The sequence below is a fragment of the Sus scrofa genome, chromosome 4 (genome assembly GCF_000003025.6).
Source record: "Sus scrofa isolate TJ Tabasco breed Duroc chromosome 4, Sscrofa11.1, whole genome shotgun sequence".
In the NCBI taxonomy this organism is placed as follows: domain Eukaryota; kingdom Metazoa; phylum Chordata; class Mammalia; order Artiodactyla; family Suidae; genus Sus; species Sus scrofa.
In genome coordinates, this window is record NC_010446.5 from 49,880,784 (window position 1) to 49,908,351 (window position 27,568).

The 27,568-nt window shown below is 34.1% G+C and overlaps 1 protein-coding gene across 1 annotated transcript in view; it reads right to left on the reverse strand.

Annotated features, from left to right (window-relative positions):
* The window catches only part of CNBD1 (cyclic nucleotide binding domain containing 1), a 469,302-nt gene that overhangs the window by 379,807 nt on the left and 61,927 nt on the right, over window positions 1-27,568 (reverse strand). Inside the window, exons 3-4 of the mRNA XM_021090804.1 lie at window positions 22,853-22,960; window positions 4,263-4,421 (exon numbers count right to left, since the gene is read on the reverse strand). Coding sequence (XP_020946463.1) covers window positions 4,263-4,421; window positions 22,853-22,960 — 267 coding nt within the window. The remainder of the gene's footprint in view (window positions 1-4,262; window positions 4,422-22,852; window positions 22,961-27,568) is intronic.

The following is a 27,568-nucleotide window of genomic DNA, read 5'->3' on the forward strand; positions in this document are numbered from 1 at the left end:
TTTTCCTCCACAGGTTTTCTCTCTCTCCCCTACCCTTCACTTTTTTGTTTGTTTTAATTAACCATAGTCAGTTTCTGTTTCTTAGAATCCAAAATTTCACACATGATAAGCTTATATTAAATTTGATATGCCTCAAAATAAAAAATTTAACAGAAAGTCTCTCAATTCTCTTTTCTCTCGCTCATCTCTCCCACCCACTGTCTGTTCTCTACACGTGCTTCCCAATTACACAGTGCCTTCTAGTTCCTTAAACCCTTCCTCTCTGGTGACATCCCCCATAGGCACCCTTTCCAATTATTTTAATGTTTCAATATCATTTTTCCTTCCTCCCATCTAGCACTGTTAACTCAGAGCTGCTGAACAGGAGTTAAGAGGTAATCAGTACGAGTAAGCCAAAATACACAAAGTTATCAATAATCAATGGCTTCTTAATCTTGACATGTATATTTTAATTTTTTAAAAAGAGGCTATTGTTACTTAAAATGAAGTCCTTAAAATGTCAAGTTGGATAACAAAGTGAAGAATTTTAGAGAGTATAAGTTAGTTACCTTTAATAATGTATTAAATAATATCACTCAAGTAGCACATCAATCTGATCATGGTTCAGTTAGAAATAAACAGGGGTCTTATAGGCATGACAACTTATCCATCAACTAAACAAATTTTAATCAAAATAGTTTTTCGTGAGTACTTAAAGCATACAGGCTCATTGAAAATGTGATTAACAGAGTCACAATGAGATTTATAATGTTATCAAAAATGGTTAATACACCCCAAAGAGACCCTCATCCCTTCTTGGACTTTGGCAGATGGGAACAAAACCTGTGATTGCTTCTAACCAATATACTATGGCAAGAGTGATGGACTATGAATGCCCTTAATTAGGTTATATAAGACTTCATCTTAGCAGAATGAGAAAGGGAGGGATTCTCCCTTGATGTCTTTGAAGATTTAAGCTTCCATGTTGTGAGAAGGTTTGAAAGACAATGATGCAGCAAAAGGACCTTTGGGTCCTCAGGTGCTGAGAGGGCCCTTCAACTGGAGCCAGAAAAAGAGTAGAGACTTCAGTCCTACAACCACAACGCACTAAATTCTGCTAAACAGCACATGCTCTGAAAAAGAGTGTAGCCTGGAAAATACTTTGGTTGAAGGCTTCTGAAACATGAGCAGCTAAAGCTTGCACAGAGAGATAATAAATGTAACTATTTTAAGCCACTATATCCATGATAATTTGTTACACAGTAATAGAAAACAATTATCTTAATGTATCAAGGAGACAAGAAAATAAATTCTATGCCTGTAGGCCTAGAGATTACCATACTGAGTGAATTAAGTCAGATAAACACAAATATCACATGATATCAATTGTATGTGGAATATAATAAAAATGATACAAAAGAACTTATTTTAAAAACAGAAACAAACTCAAAGATTTCAAAACCAATCTTTTGGTTACTATAGGTGAAACTGTTGGGGGAGGGAAGAATTGGGGGGGTTGGAACAAAATACACACACTACTGTATAAAATAGACAATTAACAAGAACTTACTGTATCACATAGGAAAATTCACTCAATAATTTTTAATAACCTATACAGGAAAAAAGAGTACATATTTATATGCGTGACTGATTCACTTTGTTATACACCTGAAACTATTACAACATTACTCTAAATTTTACTTTATTTTTAAAAAGCATGTCTGTAGAGCAAACATAGATTGTGGATTTAGCATATGCATTTTTCTTTCACTTACTAGTTCATCATACCTTCAAAGCATTGGTGAGAGGATTAAATCAGAAATTTTATTATAGAGATTAAGGATTTGTGTGAATATTCAGCATCTCATAAAAGTGAGTTTCCTTCTGGCATTTGGAGTGGAGGGGCAATGAGATCTTGCTGAATAGCATAGGGAACTACATATCTAATCACTAATCACTTGTGATGGACATGATGGAGGATAGTGCGAGAAAGAAATATATATGTATACACATATATGTATATGTGTATGTATATATATATGTGTGTGTGTGTGTGTATACATGACCAGGTCACTTTGCTATACAGCAGAAATTGAAGAACATTGTAAATCAATCATAATGTTTTTTTTTAAAGTGAGTTTCCTTCTCATTCACAGTGTCACAGCCCCACCCACTGGCAACTGTCAAGGCCCTGAAGAATTGGCCTATTCTGAGCCACTGAAGTGGAAGCTTGCAGTACTTCAGTATCTTTTCTGCCCATCTACCCATTCTCTCGCATTTGAGTTAGGAGTGGGATGTGGAAATTGCCACTGTCTCAGCATCTATTGCCTATAGTATTTGTAGACTTATTGTTATGTGGACCACTGAGGTCAATATAAGGATGCAACAGTACCTTATTTGTTCTCCCTTATGTTTATTTGTAGTTGACTTACAATGTTGTATTAGTTTCAGGTGTATAGCAAAGTGGATCAGTTATACATTTAAATATATCCATTTCTCCATATAGATTATTACAAACTATTGAGTAGATTTTCCTATGCTATACAGTAGGTTCTCATTAATCATCCATTTTATACAGTAGTATGTTACGTTATTCCCACCCTCCCAATTCCTCCTTCCCTACAATGGTTTTACCAATGGAACCATAAGATTGGTTTTGAAATCTGTGTGTTTGTTTCTTTTTTATAATAAGTTATTTTGTGTGTTTTCTTTTTTATAAATAAGTTATTTTGTGTTTGTTTTCTTTTTTATAAATAAGCTATTTTGTGTTTGTTTCTTTTTTATAAATAAGATTGGTTTTGAAATCTGTGCATTTTCAAATAAGATTGGTTTTGAAATCTGTGTGTTTGTTTTCTTTTTTATAAATAAGTTATTTTGTGTTTGTTTCTTTTTTATAAATAAGTTATTTTCTTCTGTTTAGATAACCTTCTACCATGATTCCTTTTCATAATAGTCCATTGTTAACATGATGCTTGCTTCTCATTCATTTCTTTTTCCTATTATGAATTGAACATAGACTTCCAAGTATTTTGACATTTTGCTGGCAAACCATAGCCACAAGAACCCCTCCTGCATCTAAGATAAGAAATTTTTTGTTATCCAGAAATTGCTACCTTATTTTCAGAAAGATGCGATTGAAAATCCACTGAAAATTCTGCAGCCACGAACAATCTGAAATCAGCAGTTATTCATGGGTTTCTAGAAAATTAAAATGTTTAATCCAGTATAATTTTAGTTAATGTTATGACTTAATGAAATAAAATTGGCTGTAGCATCCTATAGCTCCAATAACTTTCAGTGCTTTGGTTATTTTCTACCAAAGTATATTTTTAGCACTTTTGGTGAACACTTTCTAGTTAAATTTCCTATTTTTTAAAGCTTACCAGTTTATTTTTACTTCTGTGTGGCAAGAGTTATGATTTGCCTCCCTAAAATTCCCTTCCACATGCTTTCTTATAAAGTAACAGGTCTTTATAGTGTTTTATTTTTTTGTCGTTATTACAAGTAAAAACATCAGAAATCAGGCCACCCTCAAATTTCCTGGAAATTCTTATCATATTTTCTCAAATTTGCAATTACAATTTTGAAGAACAGTGCTCATAGCATAGAATTCTTAGTGTCTTCCTCCAAACATAAATGCCAAATTTTTCATTTCTTATCGATGCTATTGGTCTCTCTTTTAGGTACAGTTCTAGTTTGATAATTTCACTTTTGGCTTTGTTTCTGCTGCTAATCTCAATTCCAATATCCAACACTTTTCCATGATCTCGGTTCAACTTTAGTTTTATTCACAAATCTGATAGCATCTCCAGTAAACAGCCTCCACCCAGATATAATCCTCTCTTCCTCCAGCTTCTTCTCCTTCAGACAGTTGTACCCCATTCACAGCATAAAGGGATCCAGAAACTTAAGGAGAATATGAGGTAAATTTATGTAAAAGCTCTTTGATGGGGAAGACAGTTTAAATTCTGTGAAGGACTGCCTAATCATAAGTTAATGAAATCTTGAACACAATTGTGATTTAGCATAATCAGTAAATGACACCTATTTTTCTTGCAACTTAAAATTATGTGCCACATTTGGATATATTACCAACATATCCATTCTATGCCATGAAGATTAAATTGATACAAATTGCACTCATATAGAAATAGTCTCCAGTATTTCCAGCTCTCCTAAATCAACCATTAGTGCTAGATTATAAATAAAGTATACTTAGCTTCAAACACAGCTTTTCAAAAAAATTATTCAACTATAAAATGTAATATATTTAAAGTACTTACAGTACTTTTAAAATGGCCATGAATTCTACTAACTTTTCTTCAGATTTTTTGGGTCCATATAAAGTACGGCCACCACGTGCTCTTTTAACATGAACAGCTATATTGTGAGAATCATCAGGTTGTTGGGGTTTATCTTCTTCTGCACCTTCAGCAGTTTTTCTGAACAAGGAAACAATATTTTATGGTGTTGCATTAAGCACAAAAATTACTGACATGAACTCTTTATTGTCAAGAGTAGAAGTGCAGTTTTGAGATAATTTGGCCTTTTAATAACATACTCTTTTTTAAATGCCTATTTTTTTTCCACTCATCAGTAATGAAATTAAATATTAAGTCTAAAAATTAGCACATATGTATACATGCATGTGGTACTGGGTCCCCATGCTGTACAGTGGGGAAAAAAAAGCTTGTTGGGGGAAATAACAATAAAAAAATAAATTAAAAAAATAAATATATTTCTACAAAAAAATTAGCACATATAAAATATTTTGTATGTACAGAATTTGACTAGAGGTATTATAACTGCCTCAAGTGATCAAAATATCTTTCATAATAAATTAGGTGCATATATTTAGGGAAATATTTCCATTCAATGGTTAATACACTTCTTTTACACTCTCACAGTTGTTTTTCAGTGTTGGTGGGAGGGTTTTGGGGTTTTGTTTTGTTCTGCTTTTCCATCAATGACAAAAGTGCTTTTCTTAGACTTTTGTTCCCAAAAGGTACATTATTATGAACATCTTGAAAGCAGCTACATACTTCATTCTTATGCTATAGTATGTTATATGTGTAAGTTTCTAAGAGTGGAGTGAATGATCATTTCCCATTCATTTCTCCAAGTCTTAGCTTTCCTATTAGGAGGTCACCAAAAACATAAGGAAAAGCAATTGAGCAAATGTTATCTATCCTTATGGAAAAAAATAATTAGTGAGGGAGATGATTAAAAACACAAAGTATTGGAGTTACTGCTGTGGCACAGATGAAATGAATCTGACTATTACCCATGAGGATGCAGGTTCAATCCCTGGCCTTGCTCAGTGGGTTGGGGATCCAACATTGCCGTGATCCATAGTATAGGTCACTGACATGGCTCTGACACCACACTGCTATGAATGTGGTGTAGACCAGCAGTTGTAGCTCCAATTTGACCCCCAGCCTAGGAACTTCCATATGCCATGGGTTTGGCCCTAAAAAAGAAAAAAAGAAAAAGAAAAAACTCAAGCTATCATATTAGTTACCTTTAACTATATATATGAAAGATAAAAATAAAGTTAAATATAAGGTAAACATTGTGTGGAATAATAATAACAATAATCACATCAACACCTAATATATACTTGAGTTCTTTTAAATGTGATGGTTACTCTATTAAACAGTATATACATAAATGTCATTAGTGTTACCTATGTAAAATAAACACTATCATTCCCAACATATAAGATACAGAAATTGCAGCTTAAAGAGTTTATATAATTTGTTTAACCACTTATATACAGTAGAGCTGGAAAGAGTTTTGTATATTCTAAAGTTCACAGACTATTAAAGCTTAATAGCAAAACTTACGTACCTGACATATTCAGAAATAAGATATCCTAACATAACTTTCAAAAATAAATTAAAAACCAAAATCCATTTCCTAAAATCTATAAGGCAAAATCAGTTTCTTTTCTCTCACTTTCACAGAACCTCAGCCATTCTATCCATAGACACTTATAATGCTATTTATTTAAAACTCTATCCCTACTTACTTCTGTAGTCAGTACAGTAAAACTCAGCATCGATCAAGATTCAGATATAAAGCAATTGGCTGCTTTCCTCCACCTAGCTCTGATTCTCAAATGAAAATACAGTAAAGTTCTTATCTTCTAGAGAAGAGAGGTTCATGTACGAGGGCAAGGTGGAGGTAGATATGGCAGATATTTCGGTAGAAATTTGGAGAGTGATTTCCCATGGACCTAGCATTCTTCTAGGCCTATTACATTATATTTGCCCAAGGCAAGAAATTCCTGGAATTCCTGACTTTGCATTGAAAATCTCAAGCCAGACAGAGTGTTTAGAATAGTTCTCAATGATATTTAAGCCATTTGCAGCAAACCAGAAGATACCAAATCACCAAAAGCAAAAAGCACAAATAGAAGATCATATACTTTAATCATTTAATTAATTAAGTTGTCTTCTATGCTTTTTGGGAAATGGTAGGACACCATCAACCTCCTGGAAGAGAGCATAGGCAAAACATTCTCTGATATCCACCTTAAAAATGTTTTCTCAGGTCAGTCTCACAAAGCAACAGAAATAAAAGCAAAAAGAAACCAATGGGACATCATCAAACTGACAAGCTTTTGCACAGCAAAGGAAACCAAAAAGAAAACAAGAAGACAGCTTGCAGAATGGGAGAAGATAGTTTCAAACCATGCAACGGACAAGGGCTTAATCTCTAAAATATACAAGCAACTTATACAACTCAACAGCAAAAAAGCCAACAACCCAATGGAAAAATGGGCAAAGGACCTGAATAGATATTTCTCCAAAGAAGATATACAGATGGCCAACAAGCACTTGAAACAATGCTCCACATCCCTGATTATTAGAGAAATCCAAATCAAAACTACCACGAGATACCAGCTCACACCAGTCAGAATGGCCATCACTAATAAGTCCACAAATAATAAATGCTGGAGGGGTTGTGGAGAAAAGGGGAAACCCCCTGCACTGTTGGTGGGAATGGAAGCTGGTACAACCACTATGGACAACAGTATGGAGGTACCTTAGAAAACTATACACAGAACTACCATATGACCTGGAAATCCCACTCTTGGGCATATATCCAGACAAAACTCCCCTTAAAAAAAAGACGCATGCACCCACATGTTCATTGCAGCAGTTTTCACAATAGCCAAGACTGGAAATAAACCAAATGTCCATCCACAGATGATTAAATTAGGAAGATGTGATATATATACACAATGGAATACTACTCAGCCATAAAAAAGAACGAAATAATGCCATTTGCAGCAACATGGATGGAACTAGAGACTCTCATCCAGAGTGAAGTAAGACAGAAAGATAAAGACAAATACCATGTGAAATCACTTATACCTGGAATATAATATATGGCACAAGGGAATCTTTCCACAGAAAAGAAAATCATGGACTTGGAGAATAGACTTGTGGTTGCCAAGGGGGAGAGGAAGGAGGGGAAGAGACTGGGAGCTTGGGGTAAATAGATGCAGAATGTTGCTTTTGTAATGGATTAGCAATGAAATCCTGCTGCATAGCACTGGGAACTCTGCCTAGTCACTTATGATGGAATATGTAATGTCAGAAAAAGGAATGTATACATATAAGTGTAACTGGGTCAAAATGCTGTACCGTAGAAAAAATATACATACAAATAAAAGAAGTATTTAACGAATAAAAAAATAAAAACAAAAAACAAAAAGAGAAAAACCATCTACCTCATCATTATATTTATGTAGTAAAACTATTCAATATATATAGTATTAAAAATTCAGTCATATAAAATACAAAATCATTTTATGTGATAATGGTAATGCAAGTGGGAATATAGCAGGTCATGGACAGGATTTCATATCATTCCTGGGGCGCTATGTTGACAATATCCAACTTCTCTATGTTTCTGTGTTTTCAAAATTACCTGTACCTTTAAATTTTTAGTGAAGTTTGATACTGGGCAAGATCTCTGATTCTTTTGGGTGTAATATAATAATTGACTCCTTTGTGTTATTCTTGGGACACTAAAGGTTTTTCTTAATACAAGTCTTACTTGTTACATAAGATTGTTCCAAGATATATAATATTTGAGCTATTATTTTACTTGTATATATGTAATAATATTTCTGTATCTGATGTGTTTAGGATTTTTTTTTCTAAAATTGGCTTTACTGACCATTGTGGTTGCATAGGAAAACTATTTTTTCCTTTTCCCAGTAATAATCTAATTTAATGAGCTCTCTTTTTTTCAGTTGACAATCTTAAGAATTTTTTTACGTGGCAGATAAAAGGTGCAGGTAAAATACATTTTATTTCTTTAGATGCATATTTTTAAGAAAAAATAGTTGAAATCTATGAGCTAAGGATCCATCTCAAGAAGTGAGGGAAAAAAGAGAAAATTACATCCAAAATAAGTACAAGTACACAATAAAGAGGAAAATGTAATAAATTTGGGAAAAAAAATCTAATAAGCTTGGCAAAACATTCAAGCACAAAGAAAATGCAGAAATAAATAATATCAGGAATGAAGAAGGGAAACATCACATATCCCAGCGAATAAAAGATAGATTACACAATGAACAATTTCATGGTAATAAATTTGAAAATTTAGGTAAAGTGAACAAATAATGACAAAAATATAAATTGCCAAATTACACAAGAATAAATAGAAAATTTGAATTTTTCTAGACATTTTAAATATAATTAATAAGTAAGAATCATCTCACAAAGAAACTCCTGGCAAAAGTGACCTTCCTGATAAATTCTACAAATTCTTCATAAATAAATAAAACCAAACACTTCCAGAAAATACAAAGGTCAAACATAATTTCTGTCTAGTTTTTTTGAAGCCCACGTAGTCTTGGTATCAACATCTGGCAAGGATTTTACAAGAGAGGAAAATTACAAGCCAATACCAATGACTATAGATGAAAAAAAATCTGAAGAAAAATATTAACAAACTGAATCCAGTGATAAATTTAAGATAAGAAAACATAGCCTAGTTGAGATTATACCAGGAATACTATTCCAAAAATGTTATTCAACATAATAACAGAACACAGGCAAATAATAATAGTAATAATATCTAAATACTGTTTTATATGACACAATATGAATTTGTAATCAAAATCTTACCAAATTGAAAACAGAAGTGAGCTTTCTTAATATAACAAAAGTTGTTGTAAAAAAAATACAATACTTAGAGTGAAATATTAAAAAAGCTTTGCCTTTGAAATCAAAAATTGTTCTAACCTATATGATACCATAGTGGAGGTCTTGGGCATTAAAATTTTTAAAATAACTGAGAACAGAGTTCCCACTGTGGTGTAGAAGAAATGAATCTATTATCCAAGAGATGTTAGTTCAATCCCTGGCCTTGCTCAGTGGGTCATGGAGCTGTCATTTCTGTGAGCTGTGATGTGGGTTGCAGATGCAGCTCAGATCCTGTGTTGCTGTGGTTGTGACATAGGCTGGCAGCTGTAGCTCCTATTCAACCCCTAGGCCGAGACCTTCCACACGCCATGGATGCAGCCCTACAAAGCAAAAAATTTTTAAATGAAAATAAAAATAACTAAAACGTATAAGAATTAGGAAAGACAAGTAAAGGTTTTTTTTTAGATGACAGATTATATACATGGAGAATCCAAATGAATCTACACTAGACACTAGACACTAGAATCAATAAGGGAATTCAGTAAATGTTTACTACGCAAAATATCAGTTGTATTTCTGCCTATATAGTCTTAATATCTAATGCAAGTAAACACTATTAGAACAATCAGTTCTGTAAATGTGTTACTGAAAGCCATTAAAAGTGATGTGAAGAATATTCATGTTGTAAAAGAAAGCACAGTGGACTTAAAAGTTTAAAAGAGCGTAGAACCTTCTCTTGCCGAGAAAAGACATTGTCTCTTAAAAAGAGAGATTTAAGCTAAGACATAAAATGACAAAGAATTAGGCAAAAAATATTCCAATAAGAAGATAAAAGGAATTTTTCTGGAGGTAAAATTTCTAAAAAATGCTAAATTTTACTCAAAAATATATTTACTGAGTCAAACAGGTAAAGCCACTGTTCAACAAATAAGTATCCTCTATGAATCTACTCATACTTTTTTGGTTTTACCATGTCCAATTATTTCTGAATTAATTTTTACTCCAAGTAAATTATACCATTGCATGAAATTATTTATAGAATTAGATATCAAAGAGTGCCAGTAATTTTATAATTCTATTAGTTTCTCTATTACTGACTTTAAAAAAATTTTGGCATTGTTCTGCGTATAAGCATGAATCAAAACAATGGCAACAAACTACCAGCAGTCACTGAATTTCTCATTGCCACACATTTGCTGTTTTAAAAAGCCAGTAAAATATTGATATTATTGAATCTTAACCCCTTGACCCTCGAATATACACTCTCCCTGACAAAATAAGAAGGGAAGCTAAAGCATTTTTTTCATTTTTTAAAGTTTTATTGAAATGTAGTTGATTTGCAATATTGTGATAATTTCTTCTGAATCACAACAAAGTCATTCAGTTAAACATGTATACACATCCATCCTTTTTCAGATTCTTTTCCCACATAGATTGTCACAGAATATTGGGTAGAGTTCTTTGTGCTATACAGCAGGTCTCTATTGACCAGTCATTCCTCAGTATGTATATGCCAATCCCAAAACCCCCATCCATCTGTTCCCTTTAGTAACCAGAAAGTTATCAAAGTCTGTGAGTCTGTTTCTGTTCTGTAAATAAGTTCATTTGTATCCCTTTTTTAGATCCCACATATAAGTGATGATATTTGTCTTTCACTGTCTAACTTTACTTAATATGATAATCTCTAGGTCATCCACTTTGCTGCAAATGGCATTATTTCAATCTTTTTTATGACTGAGTAATGTTCCATTGTATATATGTACCATATCTTGATCCAGTCCTCTGTTGATGGACATTCAGGTTGCTTCCATGTCTTGGATATTGTAAAAAGTGCTACAGTGAACACTTTGGCACATGTATCTTTTCAAATTATGGTTTTATCTTGATAGATGCCTAAGCGTGGTATTGCTAGATCATACGGTAGTTCTTATTATTCTTTTTTGGGGGGGGGCTTTTCAGGGCTGCACCTACAGCATATGGATGTTCCCTTCATAGGGGTCAAACTAGAGCTACCGCTTCTGGCCTTTGCCATAGCCACAGCCACACTAGATATCAGCCACATCTGTGACCTACGCCACAGCTCACAAAAATGCTGGATCCATAACCCACTGAGTAAGGCCAGGGATTGAACCCGTGTCCTCATGGATACTAGTCAGGCTCATTTACACTGAGCCACAATGAGAACTCCTATTTTTAGTTTATTGAGGAAACTCCATACTGTTTTCCATAGTGGTTGCACAAATTTACATTTCCATCAACAGCGTAGTAGCATTGCCTTTTCTCTGCATCCTCTACAGCATTTATTATTTGTGAGCTTTTTGATGATGGCTATTCTATCTGGTGAAAGGTGGTACCTCATTGTAGTTTTGATTTGTATTTATCTAATAATTACACAAGGTGGTCATCTTTTCATGAGTTTTTTGGCCATCTGCATGTGTTTGGAGAAATATTTATTTAGATCTTCTGCCCATTTTTGGATGGGTTTGTTTGTTTTTTGATATTGAGCTGCAGGGGGTGTTTATATATTTTGAAGATTAATCCCTTGTCAGTCACTTCATTTGCAAACATGTTCTCCCATTCTGTGTGTTGTATTTTCATTCTGTTTATGGTTTCATTTGCTGTGCAAAACCTTTTTAATTAGGTCCCATTTATTTTTTTTTTATTTTCATTACTCTAGGAGGTGGATCTGAAAAGATACTGCCACAGTTTGTTTCACAGAATGTTTGGCATATGTTTTCCTCTAAGATTTTTATAGTAACCTGTCTCATATCTAGGTCTTTAATCCATTTTTCCAGTTTTCCCAATACCACTATTGAAGACACTGTATACAATAGAGAAAAGATAATAGTGTTTTTGTAGCACTCCAAGGAAATTTTTGTCCAAAGAAAAGTTCTTATGCTCAGTTATCTACTGTCTTCATTGCACTCTATTATTTACTTGAAAGAACAATCAACAAACTCTAATAATTGACTTGGATATTTTAATATGACTTGGATATTTGGAATTTTTTTTTCAAAAAATATTAAAATGAAGATTGTCAGTTCAAAGAAGTTGCCAATGATAAAATGCAAGCTTTCAAGTGAAAATTAGAATTTTGGAAAACTTCCATTTATCACCTTCTATAAACTTGACAGCTTCCCAATACTTAAAGGCTTTTCTGATGAAGTAAGTTGTAATATTAACAATTGTGATTTTTTTTAATATTACATAAAGAAGCACCAACATTTGCAAGTTCTGCATAGCTCAATGGACCAATGTTTTCCAAATGACCAATGCATGTATTACAAAACCATACATTGGTGAAAGAGCCAATCATGTGCAAAATATAGTTTTTATAGATATCAGTGATTTAAACTTGCTGTATTCTAGGTTATTTAAACGTCTCAGTAAACTCAGATGATAAAGATTAGCACCACCACCAAGCAAAATAAAATTTAGCATACATTATCTCATCATATCCTCCAATATCACTGTAAAATATTCATTACTGTCCTCATTTTCAGAAGAAGGGCTTAAGATTCAAAATTTGATGTAATTTTCTTAAGGTAATTGCCAAATTTCAGAACTGAAATTCAAACCCAGATCTGATTAGTCCGGAAGCTCTCATAGAACTTTATTCTCCATAAATTCTTGCAATAGAGTTCTTACAAACTCTTTTTATCATTCCTCAAAAGTTTTCTTTAACCCCTCCATCAATTTTTGGAAATTGATACAAATTTTACCAAGTAGTAGTTAGATCCAAAGTAATATATGGACTCTTTCTTTAGATGTTTGGATTCCTCAATCATTTTTTTTTAGATCGAAGTTATTTTGACTCATAAAAATACAAATTAATTGTCACTTTTCTGCTGAGCAAGAAGGCTGATTTTGTCCTACACATTGCCAACATATCCAAAGTTAAAACTGAGGAGAGTTGAAGGCAAGTTCCATTATAAACTCTTGAGAGTCAACACTGGAATCCTGTCATCTCTTATAAGAAAGAATATTTTGGTTAGACAGAGGTAAGCAATATTTCCCTGGTTTGTACTAAGTTAATGTCCTTGCAGTCTTCTCTTTCACTTGCAAAGAGCAACAGAAAATCCACAGACAGAAACAAATATTTGGACTTACATGCATTCTATAGAATAAAGCAGCAATGCATTTTCTAGAATATGTGACAAGTTATACAAATATGTAAGAAACTTATTTAAATACTGTTACACAACTCTTAGAGGAAAACATAGACTGAACACTCTCCGACATAAACCACAGCAATATCTTCTCAGATCCACCTCCTAGAGCAATGACAATAAAAACAAAAACAAACAAATGGGACCTAATTAAACTTAAAAATTTCTGCACAGCAAAGGAAACCCTAAACAAAATGAAAAGACAACCCACAGAATGGGAGAAAATATTTGCAAATGAATCAACTGATAAGGGATTAATCTCCAAAATTTATAAACACCTTCTGCAGCTTCATACCAAAAAAACAAACAACCCCATCAAAAAAATGGGCAGAAGATCTAAACAGACAGTTCTCCAAAGACATACAGATGGCCAAAAAACACATGAAAAGATGTTCAACATCACTCATTATTAGAGAAATGCAAATCAAAACTAAGGCAAGAATGGCCATCATCAAAAAGTCTACAAACAATAAATGCTGGAGAGGTTATGGAGAAAAGGGAACACTACTACACTGTTGATGGGAATGTAAATTGCAGAAACCACTGCAGAAAGCAGAATGGAGATTCCTCAGAAAACTAAAAATAGAATTACCATTTGATCCAGCAATCCCATTTCTGAGCATCTATCCAGAGAAAACCATGACTCAAAAAGATATATTTACCCCAAAACTCATTGCAGGACTATATGCAATAGCCAAGACATGGAAGCAACATAAATGTTCATCAATAGAAGAGTGGATAAAGAAGATGTGGTACATATACACAATGGAATATTAATCAGCCATTAAAAGGAAAGAAATAATGGCATTTGCAACAACATGGAAGGATCTAAAAATTATCATGCTAAGTGAAGTTAGACAGTGAGACACCGACATCATATGCTATTACTTATAGTGGAATCTAAAAATAGGACACAATAAACTTCTTTGCAAAACAGATACTGACTCACAGACATTGGAAAAACTTATGCTTTCCAAAGGAGACAGGTTGAGGGTGGTTTACATATCGGTGGATGCACTGGGGTTTGTGATTGAAATGCTGTAAAATTGGGTTGTGATGATCAGTATAACTATAAAATGTGATAAAATTCATTGAGTTAAAAAAAGGCTGTTACACAGATTTACTTCCTAAGGATTAATTGAAGTTAAAGCTCAAGTCAAAATGAGATATATTAGGAAAACTTTTAATATGGCAATAAATTAGTGTATATATTTTATATATATATATATATCAACTTCCATGTACTACCTTTACTTATAATCTAAATTTCCTCCAGTCACAATTCAATTCAGTAAACGTTCATTGATCATTTAGCCCAAGAAAAATTCATTGTGTTCACCATCTCAGCTCCCACATATGAATCATTTCCATTTTTCTACTGAAATCACCCTTTCTCCACCCATAGAACATTGCTGAATTGGTCACACACTTGAATAATTACAAATCTATATTATCTAATTTTAACTAATCTTTGATTTTGCTTAGCATTCTTAAATTAACTCACCTCAATGGCTTTCATCTACTTCCTTTCCATCCCCATTTCCACATTCTATAGACAGCCTTGTTTCAATAATAACACTCCCTATCTGACCTCTATATAGGAAATGATTATTATTAATGGTTGTTGAGAAATAATTATAAACACCATTCCAATCATTCAGGTGTTCTGTCACTCAAGTTGGACAAAATTTTAATTTATTGTAGAGGAAAATTTAATGTGGCAAAAAGTGTGACCTGTGAATTTTCAGAATTTCTACTTTGATGTCATACTAATCTTCTCAAGTAGATCTTAACCCCATAGGGTTAACATAAATAATGAATGGAATACTTAACATGGCGGATGAGATGGCCAATTTGGAGTCAGGGAGGGAAATTTCATGCCAAGAATGATATAGGATCTGGTAAAAGCTCCAAACTTTCAACTACATCCTTTTGAACCATAGAACTAACTCCCTTTGAATCAAAAATGACTTTTTAACATAAGTTGTATATGGTCAATGGGATTTATAAGACAAGACATCAATGACATTATTTCTTCTGCTAAACTCATAATTTCATCATATCCACTGGACCTAACTCTTAACTGATGGTATCACATTTTTCCCATTATTGGGGTATTAGTCAAGAGTTACATGCAACACAGATGGTATCAGTTGGGATCTACTGGCCTCTTAAAACCTAAACAAAGTCCCATGGGAGTTCCTACTCTGGAATAGTTGGTTAAGAATCCAACTGCAGTGGCCCAGGCTTGAGTTCAATCCTCAGCCAGGAACAGTGAGTTAAAAGGTCTGGTGTTGGGAGTTCCTACCGTGGCTCAGTGGTTAACAAACCAGACAAGTAACCATGTGGTTGCAGGTTCAATCCCTGGCCTCACTCATTGGGTTACAGATCCGGTGTTGCTGTGATCTGTGGTATAGGTCGCAGACGCAGCTTGGATCCATGTTGCTGTGGCTGTGGCGTAGGCCAGCAGCTACAGCTCCAATTCAACTCCTAGCCTGGGAATTTCCATATGTCACAGGTGCGGCCCTAAAAAAAAAAAATCCGGGAATTTCCATATGCCACGGTGTGTGGCTGCAGCTCAGATACAATCCCTGGCCTGGGAACTTACATATGCCATAGATGCAGCAATTAAATAAATGAATAAATAAATAAACAAATGAATATCCCATGAAAATTCATGAAAGTGGAAAGCTTTTCTTAAAATTTCAGTAATTTCCCAAGAGATGATATCCTGATGTCACCTCTGCCACTGAGCTTCTTCCTTAAATGCCCTCTTTGTTCCATGTCTTGTTTAGCTAAAAGTAAAACCAAGCTTTCCTATATTTCCACAGCAAAACTAAGCTAAACTAAGCCAAGTACTCAGAGCATTTATAAGCATAGTAGAGTCCATCAAATACTGGGGTTATCTTAAAGAGATGTTTATATCACATATGACCCAGGGTACTTGAAAATAATTAATAAATCTTCCTTTTCTTAAATGTCCTCACTCTTTTCCCCAGGACAAGGGGGTTCATCTCTCTCAGTGCACATCTTTCTCATTTCCCAGATATTCTCATTTCTTTCCTACCCCTTTATCTCTGCCTGTTCTCGCTCCTGGCTTTCTCCACAGCTCCAAATTAGAACACCTCTGTCAGGCAGAGCAGTTAAGCCCTCATCAGCATCTACTCCCAGACACCATAACAGGAAAAAAGCATAATCTACCATTCCTAGGTGTTAGTTGTAAACATAAATGGCACTTTTTTACACTCAGTTTTGAAACTTTCTTATATCAGCCCAGGTGGGTAAACCGTATTCATGTAGGCAATTTCTACAAATTGTCACTACTTCCCTACAATACTGTCCCAGGCTGTATAGAGTTTCATTTTTATGTCATAATTTGGGCCACAAAGAATGGCATCAGAGTATGACTGAGGCAATTTATTTCTATAAAGTTCCTACCTTTTCCCTTCACAGAATTCTTCAAAAGGTCAAAATATTACTCCTGAGCTGGCATGTTGGTCCTTTATTTCTCCCTTGTATTTCTCCCTTTCTGTTTCTTTCTTCCTATATATTTCCTTCTTTGCTTTTCTCTCTCTCTTTCCTCTCTCCCCTTCTCTTCTTTCTTTCTCTTCCTGCACCGCCTCAACTACCACTTCTATCTTGATATCCTTGGAGGGGATCATGTACAAGTTTTGAAAAAAAAATTGTTTTCAGGTGTCTGGTCACAACTATTAACTGGGTATCATTTAAGACAGCTTCAAAAGCATTTGGACAATCAATGGTGAAGACTATCACATGCAGTTTTTTGCCTCAGGGACCCTTTCCCTTCTTGATCTAGCCAACTCTTACTTTCCTTGAATTTAAACATCCTTTCTTGGGGGATGCTTCCACTGATCTGTCAAGACAACATCTGAGTTAATATAAGAATTCTCAGTATAATGAGCCCCTGAACCTATAATCACCTCTGTCACCCATTACACCTCATTTATCCCTTTTGTTAGTGGCTTGTCAGTGCCATCAACCTGCACCTTCTGTATACAGAGATCCTGTCTGACTTAACACTCAGCACACGATCACTTCTCTCCCTCTCCCTCTCCCCCTCCCTCTCCCTCTCCCTCTCTCTCTCTCTCTCTCTCTCTCTCTCTCTCTATATATATATATATATATATATATATATATATGATAAAATAAGATTTTGTGATGATTTCCTTCCAGATAACATAAAATTTTACTTGTCTTTTTAGAATAAAATAGTGAAACAGAATTATTCTAGTTCTTACTTCAAATTACTTCAAAAAAAATACAAGGAGAATCTCACTCAATGGATCTCAGAACTTTCAGTGAAAATATGGGTTTTACAATCATAACAAGAATAGTTGCATTTGTTCTGATGTTAAATACATATTGTTCAAATAGACTATGGTTAATTATCCTGAAGCCAGATCCAGGCTAGCATGAAATAAGTATGACTTGGATGTAACTTAACACATGAGTAATTTTGACAAGGCTAGAGAATTGAGTTGAATCCAAAATTTCAAAAGAAAATCACAAGCAAAAAAGCAATTTTGCAGAGAGATATTTCTAAGTCAATCTATCAGAATCCAATTGTCTAGGTATTCAGTTGCTTTAATCTCCAAATATGCATCTTTATTTTCCAATATCTTTCACCCTTACACTTTTAGAGATAATATATAATCCATCTACCTAGTATATGTACTATATCAAATGATTGTTTTAAAATGTTTGGAACAATATGCGTATTACAAAAAAGTTTCACACCATTTTAACTCAGATAAAAGCCATTTGCTACTACAGCTTTTAGATCTGGAAGTGAAATTCTGAGCTTCAATTCAAGCAGCTGGGATATCCTAGTCTTTTTAGAATCTAAAGTCCAAAAGGAAGCATTAAATCATTGCACAAAGCATACTTTGACAGCTTTGGAGTGGTTAGTAATTTGGCCAACTGAGCATATAGACTTCTGGGCCCATGAGGAACATCGCCAGCTGGTCAGGCTGTCTTTGGCACCTTGGAGAGTTCTCTTAGTGGGTCCTGGGGCTGGAGAGTAGGGAGAACAGCATTTGTACACAGCCAAAATCCTTTTGCTCTTCCAAAGTTAAATTATTCAGTTGCTTGTTATATAACACAAACTAAGAGAAAATAATTTTACAAAATATGACCATCATCTGGTTATCAACTTGTCATAACCTGTTACAAGTTATAAACCTAGACTCTCCTTTTGAACACAGCAAGCTACTCTCTTTTTTCCCTTATCTGATTCTTTGCCTAATTAGAATTCAAAATTTTAAGATAATAGAGGCTAATTGGACTTCATTAAAATGTCCTGAGTAAAAATCTACCAAATAAATCTCAAATGCCACACTCTGCATATTAAGTGCAACATGAAATTTGCGGCTAAATTGAATGAAAGAAGTACATTATTACTGAAGGCCCAGCACAACAATGTAGTTTAACTAACTGAAAGAAGCCCTTAGATGAACTTATTATTTTAAATGGTGGCTAAATTTCCCTACTAAAAAAAAAAAAAAGTTGAAGTTTAGTTAATTTTTTTTTTCATTTTCTGAAAGAAAAAAAAAGTCAGATAGTTGCTAGGCTTAATACTCAAATTGTGGTCTGTTGACCAGTAGCAGCAGCAAGTAACTTGTTAGAAATACTGAGTCTCAGCCCCACCCCAGACCTTCTGAATCAGAATTCACCTTCTGAATAAGCTCCTACTCACAACCCCTGAGAGAATTTGTGCACATATTAAAATTTGAGAAGCACTGATCTGGAGTTTTTTGAAAGTTACTTTAAAAGAAATGTCAATTTTTTTTGTCATTGATCTCAAGTAATGCTACCTCTGTAAATGCCTAACAATTACCCCTTAACAATAAATTCCCACGTAGGAGAGATTACTATTTTCCACAGTATATCTTTTTGGATCACAAAATAATTGAATCCTATATGTATTTGCATCTCTCTGTTTATAAAAAATGAACAGAAGGTATAGAGATATATCCCCTGCCCCCCCCCCACATACACAGTTTACCCCACTATCCATATCCTCCACCAGACTAGAGCATTTGTTACAATTGACGAGCCAACATTGTTACAATGTTAATATTAAATTTAATTAAACAATATTAACAAAAGCCCATAGTTTACATTATGGCTCACTCTCAGTGTTGGACATTCTATGGGTTAGACCAACATATAATGATATATAGCCACCCTTATAGTATTTTATAGAGTATTTTCATTAAAAATCCTCTCCGCTCCACCTATTCATCCCTCCCTTCCCCCAACCCCTGGCAACCACTGATGATTTTACTGTCTCCATGGTTTTGCATTTTCCATAACAAGATACAGTTGGAATTATAGAGTATGTCCTTTTCAGAATGGCTTCTTTCATTTATTTATTTATTTATTTATTTTAGGAAGATGTGGTATATATACACAATGGAATACTACTCGGCTTCTTTCATTTAATATAACATTTAAGTTTCCTCCATGTCTTTTCTTGGCTTGATGGCTCTTTTTTTGGCACTAAATAATATTCCATTATCTGATGTACCACAGTTTGTTTAGTTATTCACCTAATGAAGGACATCTTGATCACTTCCAGGTTTTGGCAATTATGAATAAAGTTGCTATAAATACTCATGTGACAGTTTTTGTGTGAACATAAGTTTTTTTAACCTTCTTTGAGTAAATGCCAAAGACTGTAATTATTGAATTACATGGTAAGAATATGATGAGTTTTGTAAAAAATCACCAAACTAGCTTCCGAAGTGGTTGTACCATTTTGTATTTTACCAGAAAAGAATAAGAGTTCCTGTTGCTCCACATCCTTGCCAGTATTTGGCCCTGTCAGTTTTTGGATTTTGGCCATCCTAGTAAGTGTGGAGTGATAACTCATTGTTTCAAGTTGCATTTCCCTGACATGATGTAAAGCATCTATTCATATGAGGTTGTTTATTTTTTTATATCATTACTCTATGAAATTTCCTTTGCACAATGTCCTAACTAGATTTCCAGTTGCTTTTATCCTTAAAAGTGTTATGACAGAATCCGTGTTAGTTGTGCCATAACACAGCCACCCTGAGTTGTGATAATTTAGAATAACTTTTTTTTGAAGTTTTATTGAAGTATAGTTAATTTACAAGGTTGTAATAATTTCTTCTGCACAACAAAGGGACCCAGTCATACATATACACTCAACCATTCTCTCTGATTCTTTTCCCACATAGATTATCACAGAATGCTGGGTAGAGTTCTCTGTGCTATAGAGCAGATCCCCATTGGCCAATCATTCCACAGACCTCATTGTGTATGTGCCAATCCCAAACCCCTTTTTATACAGATAGGAACCACTGTAGCCTCTTGTTCAAGGACATTTTCCTCTTATTCCTCTTTATATAGATGCAGGTTGTATATTTTAATACCTAAATAGATTAGTGGGGTTGAAATTTATTTAAATCTTAAGATGTACAAAGAAGGAAACTTGCTTATTTTTATAAAGAACATAAGACTTTCTCATAAGGTCACAGACACTCTTCCCTCAAAATCATCAAATGCGTCTGTCCATTAATGTGAAATAGTTTGATTAAAGTAAGTTTCTCAGTTAAATAAGGCTCAGTCATACCAATTTTCTGTCCATTCCACTTCCTTTTGGAACTTGGTTTGGGTATGTGTTGGGGAAGGTTGGGTCGGAATTCTTCTCACCAGCTGATTGATATCATGTTCCTGTCACAAGGTGGCTGTAGGTCTACACAGGCAACTACACTGGCATCTATTGAGGCAAGACTTCTTATTTTGGTTATGTCATCAGCTCTTGCTGACTGCCTTTCCCTTGGGTCATCCAGATTTCTACCCTAGCAGCCTTCTCTTCCCCCTCCAGGATTGTCCATCCCTTCAGTCCTTTCAGCATCTCATTGTCTCCTCACCAGTGTTCGTGAAATTTTATGGACTTCGTACATGTTAGACACAGACCATGTGGAACCAATGGCATTAGTTCCAGGTTATCTCTAGACATTTTTGTCCACAAACACTGTGCTATTATTCTTAAGTCATGTTAAAAGAAGCCCAGTTTAGGTCTTACTGTAACAATGATTCTCAAGAATCATCTAGGTATTTATCTAAATATTTGTTTTATTTTATTTTATTATATTGTATGTTTTATTTTGTCTTTTTAGGGCTACACCCATGGCATATGGAGGTTTCCAGGCTAGGGGTTGAATTGGAGATGTATCCACTGGCCTATGCCACATCCACAGCAATGCCAGATCCAAGCTGTGTCTGCAATATATACCACAGCTCATGGCAATGCCAGATATTTAACCCACTGAGCAAGACCAGGGATCAAACCTTCATCCTCGTGGATCCTTGTCAGATTCATTTCCATTGAGCCAAGATGGGAACTCCTAGATATTTATTTTAAATACTTAGACCTTGGCTTCAAGTCAAGGAATTTCAATTTAGACAGTCTGAGTTTGATAGAGACCTCGAACCAGTATTTTGTAAAAACTCTCCAGGTGACTCTAATGTGCAATCCAAGTTGTTCATCACTGCCCTAGAGGGTGAAGCTTCCTCAAAAGTTATCTGGATGTTCCTAGAGCCTTCATATCCTTATGGACATATTCATACCAAGGATGAGAGTGGATGAAGACAATTCTGGAGCTCATCTAACATCCTATTTTTCTATATCTCTCCTTTCCCCCATATGCCTCCATTGTATATCATCCTGCTTCTCAAAGTAGTATTTATCCTGCTATTTTCTCTGAAACCAATGTAATATTTGGTTATATATTAACCAAATATAATATGGTACCAATATGTATCTTCCTTACCTATGTCTCCTTAAGGTAGCATCAAACAGTAGTTTTCATAAAAATCAAGTAAGATATTAACAAGAAGGCAGGTTTTCTTGTAAATAATTGAATTCCTATACCAATCTCATTTTTAAAAAACATCTTTTACACAGATTTCCACAATTCTGTGGATGTATACTATTTGTTTCCTGTTAGTATCACTTCCTTAAACTTATTTTTCCTCCAGAAATAATTGATTAAAATGTATTGATTAAAAGTCTGAATGGAAATTCTCATTGTGGCTCAGTGGTAATGAACCCAACTAGTGTCCATGAAAATGTAGGTTCAAACCCTGGCCTTGCTCAGTGGGTTAAGGATTTGATGTTGCCATGAGCTGTGGTGTAAATTACTAACATGGCTCAGATCCTGACATGGAGCACTGAGAATTGATCAAATTCTTTTTATACTGAGTTTCACTTATTCTTCCAGGCACACATACACACACACCCACTTACCCATATGTACACCCACAGACACATGTCAACTTTGCTTTCAAAAGAAGACATCATTAGGAGTTCCCACTGTGGCACAGTGTGTTAACGCTCTGATGTTGCCACAGCTGTGGCATAGGTCATAGTTGTAGCTTTGATTCAGTCCCTGGCCTGGGAACTTCCATATGACACTCATGCAAATATAATAAAATATAAAAATTTTTTTAAAAATTAAATTAAAAAAAAGAAATCATTACCTTTTCACTTCCTCTTTGACAATTTTAGGCAGTCTGGTTTTTTTCTTAATGAATATTTTAGGATATTGCTTTATAAATGCATTGTGAGCTGACAGGATATTGGTCCGGCTTTCAAAAAAAGAGAGAGAAATTAAATTATAAGCTTCATAAGATAATAGATTCCAAAAGGAAAGATTTTTAACTCAATATATACAACTTAATCCTATACTATTCGATCTAAGAATCCAATGACAAAAATATGAAACATTTTATACTTTAAAAATAGCCATATAAAAATTGTATATAGTGTCCTTCAGTAGAAAATATTTTAAGAATGTGAAATTTATGGTAATTGCCAAAATTTTAATTTTTAAGCTTAGCCTTTTTAAAACTTAGATTTCTGTAGTTGGTTAAAGCTCTTGTATAAAATATACCACATAATTAAAATTCCCCCAAAATGATTCATCTATAGATTACATATACACTAGTAGAAGGTATATTTATATGAATCTTTGAAATAACTTATGAAAGTTTGGTGCTCTATTGTTTTGAGACTGGACTACAGATGTATTAGACCAAAATGTCCGCATTTCCCAAATCCGAATCACCGGAATTATCTGCAATTTTTTTTAACAAGTAGAGATTTATAATCCTTTTACTGATGAAGCAAGAGCTCCAAAGTTAGAGTATGGGTAGATTTCTCTATTTTAAATATCAGCCTCCATGTGATTCTTAACTGCAGTCAAGTTTCAATCTACTGTGAATACTAAAAATGTAAATAAAAAGATTCACGGGAATATAGAAAATTGTCATTCCATGTCAGGTAAAGATATTTGTTTCTGGAAAATCTGCCCTATTCAATTTTCAATTGATAACAACCATGAAAATGGTCAGTTTTTTTTTTAATGCAGAACATTCAACTTGATGCTTTATTTCAATAATCATCAAAACAATCATAAAAATTGAAAACTTACAAACATCTTAATATTTGCCTCCTGACAATGAATATGAAAATCCTTGAGAAGGCTTTTCTTACTGCATTGTCAATGTAAATATTAACAACACATTTTAAAATATTTATAACAAATTTTTTTCCCTGGGCCAGAGTTCATAAAACACCATGTTAATTCTTTACACAAAACAAATGCTATTTAGAATCCTATTTAATTTAATTTGACTTGATTCAAATAATGCAATGTGAATATGATTTAATATGTCATTAGGAATTTTCATCCCTGCTCACACCATAGAGATACATTGACCAAAAACATACTTTTTTTAATCTCCAACCACTAAAATCATTGGAAGATTTCCCAAGATCTTTCTCCCTTTTTTCCCTATTTGTAACTCATATTCTACAAATATCCGTTTTACAAGTTTACCTGTTATATTTTGGGTACTTGTTATATGCCAAACATTGTGTGCTAAGGTCTTGACATTGTTTTGTCTTATTGTATATTTATATTTTGGTATTGTTTAATTCTCACTTTACACACTAAGTATGCAACTTAATAACTCAATTAATATAACTAGTAAATGGATGACAAAGGGCACTATGAAAAATGAATTGGCTTCTGAACCAATTCTCTAAACCTTTTAGATATACTGTCCCCCTAAATAATAAAACATACTGGTTATTAACAATTGTCAGGCATTATTATAGGAAGTTTACTTGCATCAGATCTTTTCATCTTTACACCAATATATTAGCTTATATCCTATCACCTCCGTTTTGTAGTTAATAAAACCAAGGCCCAAAGCAGTATGAAAGTGTGATATTTTTATTTTTCTACATGGAGCCCATGCTAAAAGATTTGGAACATTATTCCAGTCTGTGCTCTAGATAAATCACCCTTGGAGTGGCCAGTAAGTATATACCAAAATGCCAAAACCTTCACTCTTGTCCTTTGCAATGTGTATGACTGAAATGTCTGCTTCATCTGCTTCATCCTCAAGAATTTTCAAGATGTGGTGGCTGGTATACATGTACCTGGTGTTTATAACTTGTACCTGCAAAGTAATTGGTCCAAGAAGGGAAAGATGTGGAAGATTGAAATGAAAGATGCTAGTCAAATTCCAGAGCTAAATATGACTATCAGAATGAGACCCTAAGTGTTCTATGGTAGATATTCTGTGTCATAAAATGTGACTTAGCAGTTATTCTTATTTCTAACTCTATTGTTGAAACAAAAACATATAGTCCTATATGTTCAGTAGGAATACATTTTTTTGTCCAAAACCATGTGAAACCACAGATCAGGAGAAAATATTTGCAAATGAAGTCACTGACAAGTAAATAAACTCCAAAATATATAAACAACTCCTGCAGCTGCAGTATCAAAAATACAAATAACCCAATCAAAAACTGTTTATATCTAAACAGACATTTCTACAAAGAAGACATACAGATGGCCAAAAAATACATGAAAGGTGATTAACATCATTAATTATTATATAAATGCAAATCAAAAATACTATGAGGTTTCACCTTACACCAGCCAGAATGGCCATCATCAGAAAGTCTACAGACAAAAAATTCTGGAGAGGGTGTGGAGAAAAAGGATCCTTCCTACACAATTGGTGGGAATGTAAATTTGTGCAACCACTACAAAAAACAGTACAGAGAGTCCTCAAAACCTTAAGACAGAACTACCATATGATCCAGCACTTGTGGGCACCTATATGGAGAAAACCATGATTCAAAGACACATGCACCCATATGTTCATTGCAGCCCTATTCACAATAGCCATGACATGGAAGCAACCTAAATGTCCATAAACAGAAGAATGGATTTAAAAAGTGGTACATATGTACAATGGAATATTACTCAGCCATAAAAAATAATTAAATAATGCCATTTGTAGCAATATGGATGGATCTAAAGATTATCATACTAAGTGAAGTTAGTGAAAGAGAAGCATCATATGATACCACTTATATGTGGAATCTAAAAGAGATTGCAAATGAACTTATTTTCAGAATAGATACAGATTCACAGACTTTGAAAAACTTACATTACCAAAAGGGATGATTGTGGGGCAGAGGGAGGGATGAACTGTGTTTGGGATTGGCTTATGCACACTGAGATATATGAAACTATTTGCCAAAAGGGACCTGCTGTGTAGCACAGAGAACTCCACCTAATATTCTGTGATAATCTATATTCAGGATAATCTATAACCTGAAAGAGAATGGATGCATGTACATGTATAACGGAATCACTTTGTTTTCCAGCAGAAAATATCACAACATTGTAAATCAATTATACTTCAACAAAACTTTAAAAAATGAAAAAAAATCTGCAAATGAACACCTCTAAATATGAATAAGAGACGTGGATTAGAATAAACATGAAATAAATATAATCAGAAAGCCAGAGTCAAAGAAAGATTTAGAATTATAGTCGGGTTGGAGAATAAATCGTGGATCCAAATAACCATTTTATATTTGAATACTTTCCAGAAGATACTTTCATAATTTCCTAGATTATGAATAAATACTGCCTATGAACAAAATTCTCCACTCCATTAAAGTTCATCTGCAAGGAATTTTTTTCCCATAAGGAAAAAATATCCCAACTTTCTCAAGAAGATGAAGGAGAAATACATGCAAAACCTATAGATCTAAGAGATCAATCAAGATGTCAGAGTAAAAGCAATGGAACTCATCTCCCCTTAGCAAATACATCAAGAAATACATAGATAGTATGAGGAAAAAGAATAGGTCATCATGGGTACAAAAAAAAAAATGGACTATAAAACTAAATCAACAATACCTTAACAAAAGTCAAATTAAAAAACAGAAAAATATATCAGTATGAAGAATGATCCTCACTGAAAACAAATGTGAAATTGGAAGGAATTCTGTACAACCAAGGCTGGTAGGAAGGGGAGAAAAGTGATGGAGTCCGGCCTGTACTCATGGGAAGGGTCTCAAAGGAAAAGAAAGATAACAAAATAAGACACTGCCCTGGAAAGTGAGTGGTGAAAATCCAGACTGTGTGCCCCAGTCCAGATGCCTTACATGGGTGGGAACCAGCCCCTTTGGCTGGTTGAAAGATTTATAGGACTAAAAGGAGGACTGCAGGAAGCCTGGATTCCACTTTTAAGGGACATGCACTCTGGCTTTCCCCCAAGGCAAGGAAGAGAAAGATCTACTCTAGACACTGCTGATTTCTTATGACCACCTTGACAAGCACCCCAGCCTCAGTCGAACAAACACTACAGCCTTGCTCACTCCATGTCACAGTGTGGCACTGGATCTGGAGAGGCCAAAACACAGAAAGACCCAACTTTGGGAAGCAGAGGCAATATGGCACCAGGGAAAAACTCAATATGTGAAATAAAAAGCACACTAGAAGGAATAAAGAGCAGAATAAGTGATAGAGAAGAATGTGTAAGTGATCTGCAAGAGAGAATAATGAATGGAAATTACCCAATCAGAATAGAAAATGATGATGATAGATAAAATAGATAGATAGATAGATAGATAGATAGATAGATAGATAGATAGATAGATGATAGATTAAGGCAATTTAAGATAGCTCTGTGATAAAGTTATGTACATCACCTCTTGAATTATAGGGGTCTCAGAAAGAGAAGAGAAAGAGGAGAACACAATATATTTGAGGAAATAATGGCTGAAAACTTCCCAAACCTGAAGAAGGAAATAGATATCAATGAAAGGAAACAGAGTTTCCCATACAAGATGAAGCCATAGCAAGACACATCATAATT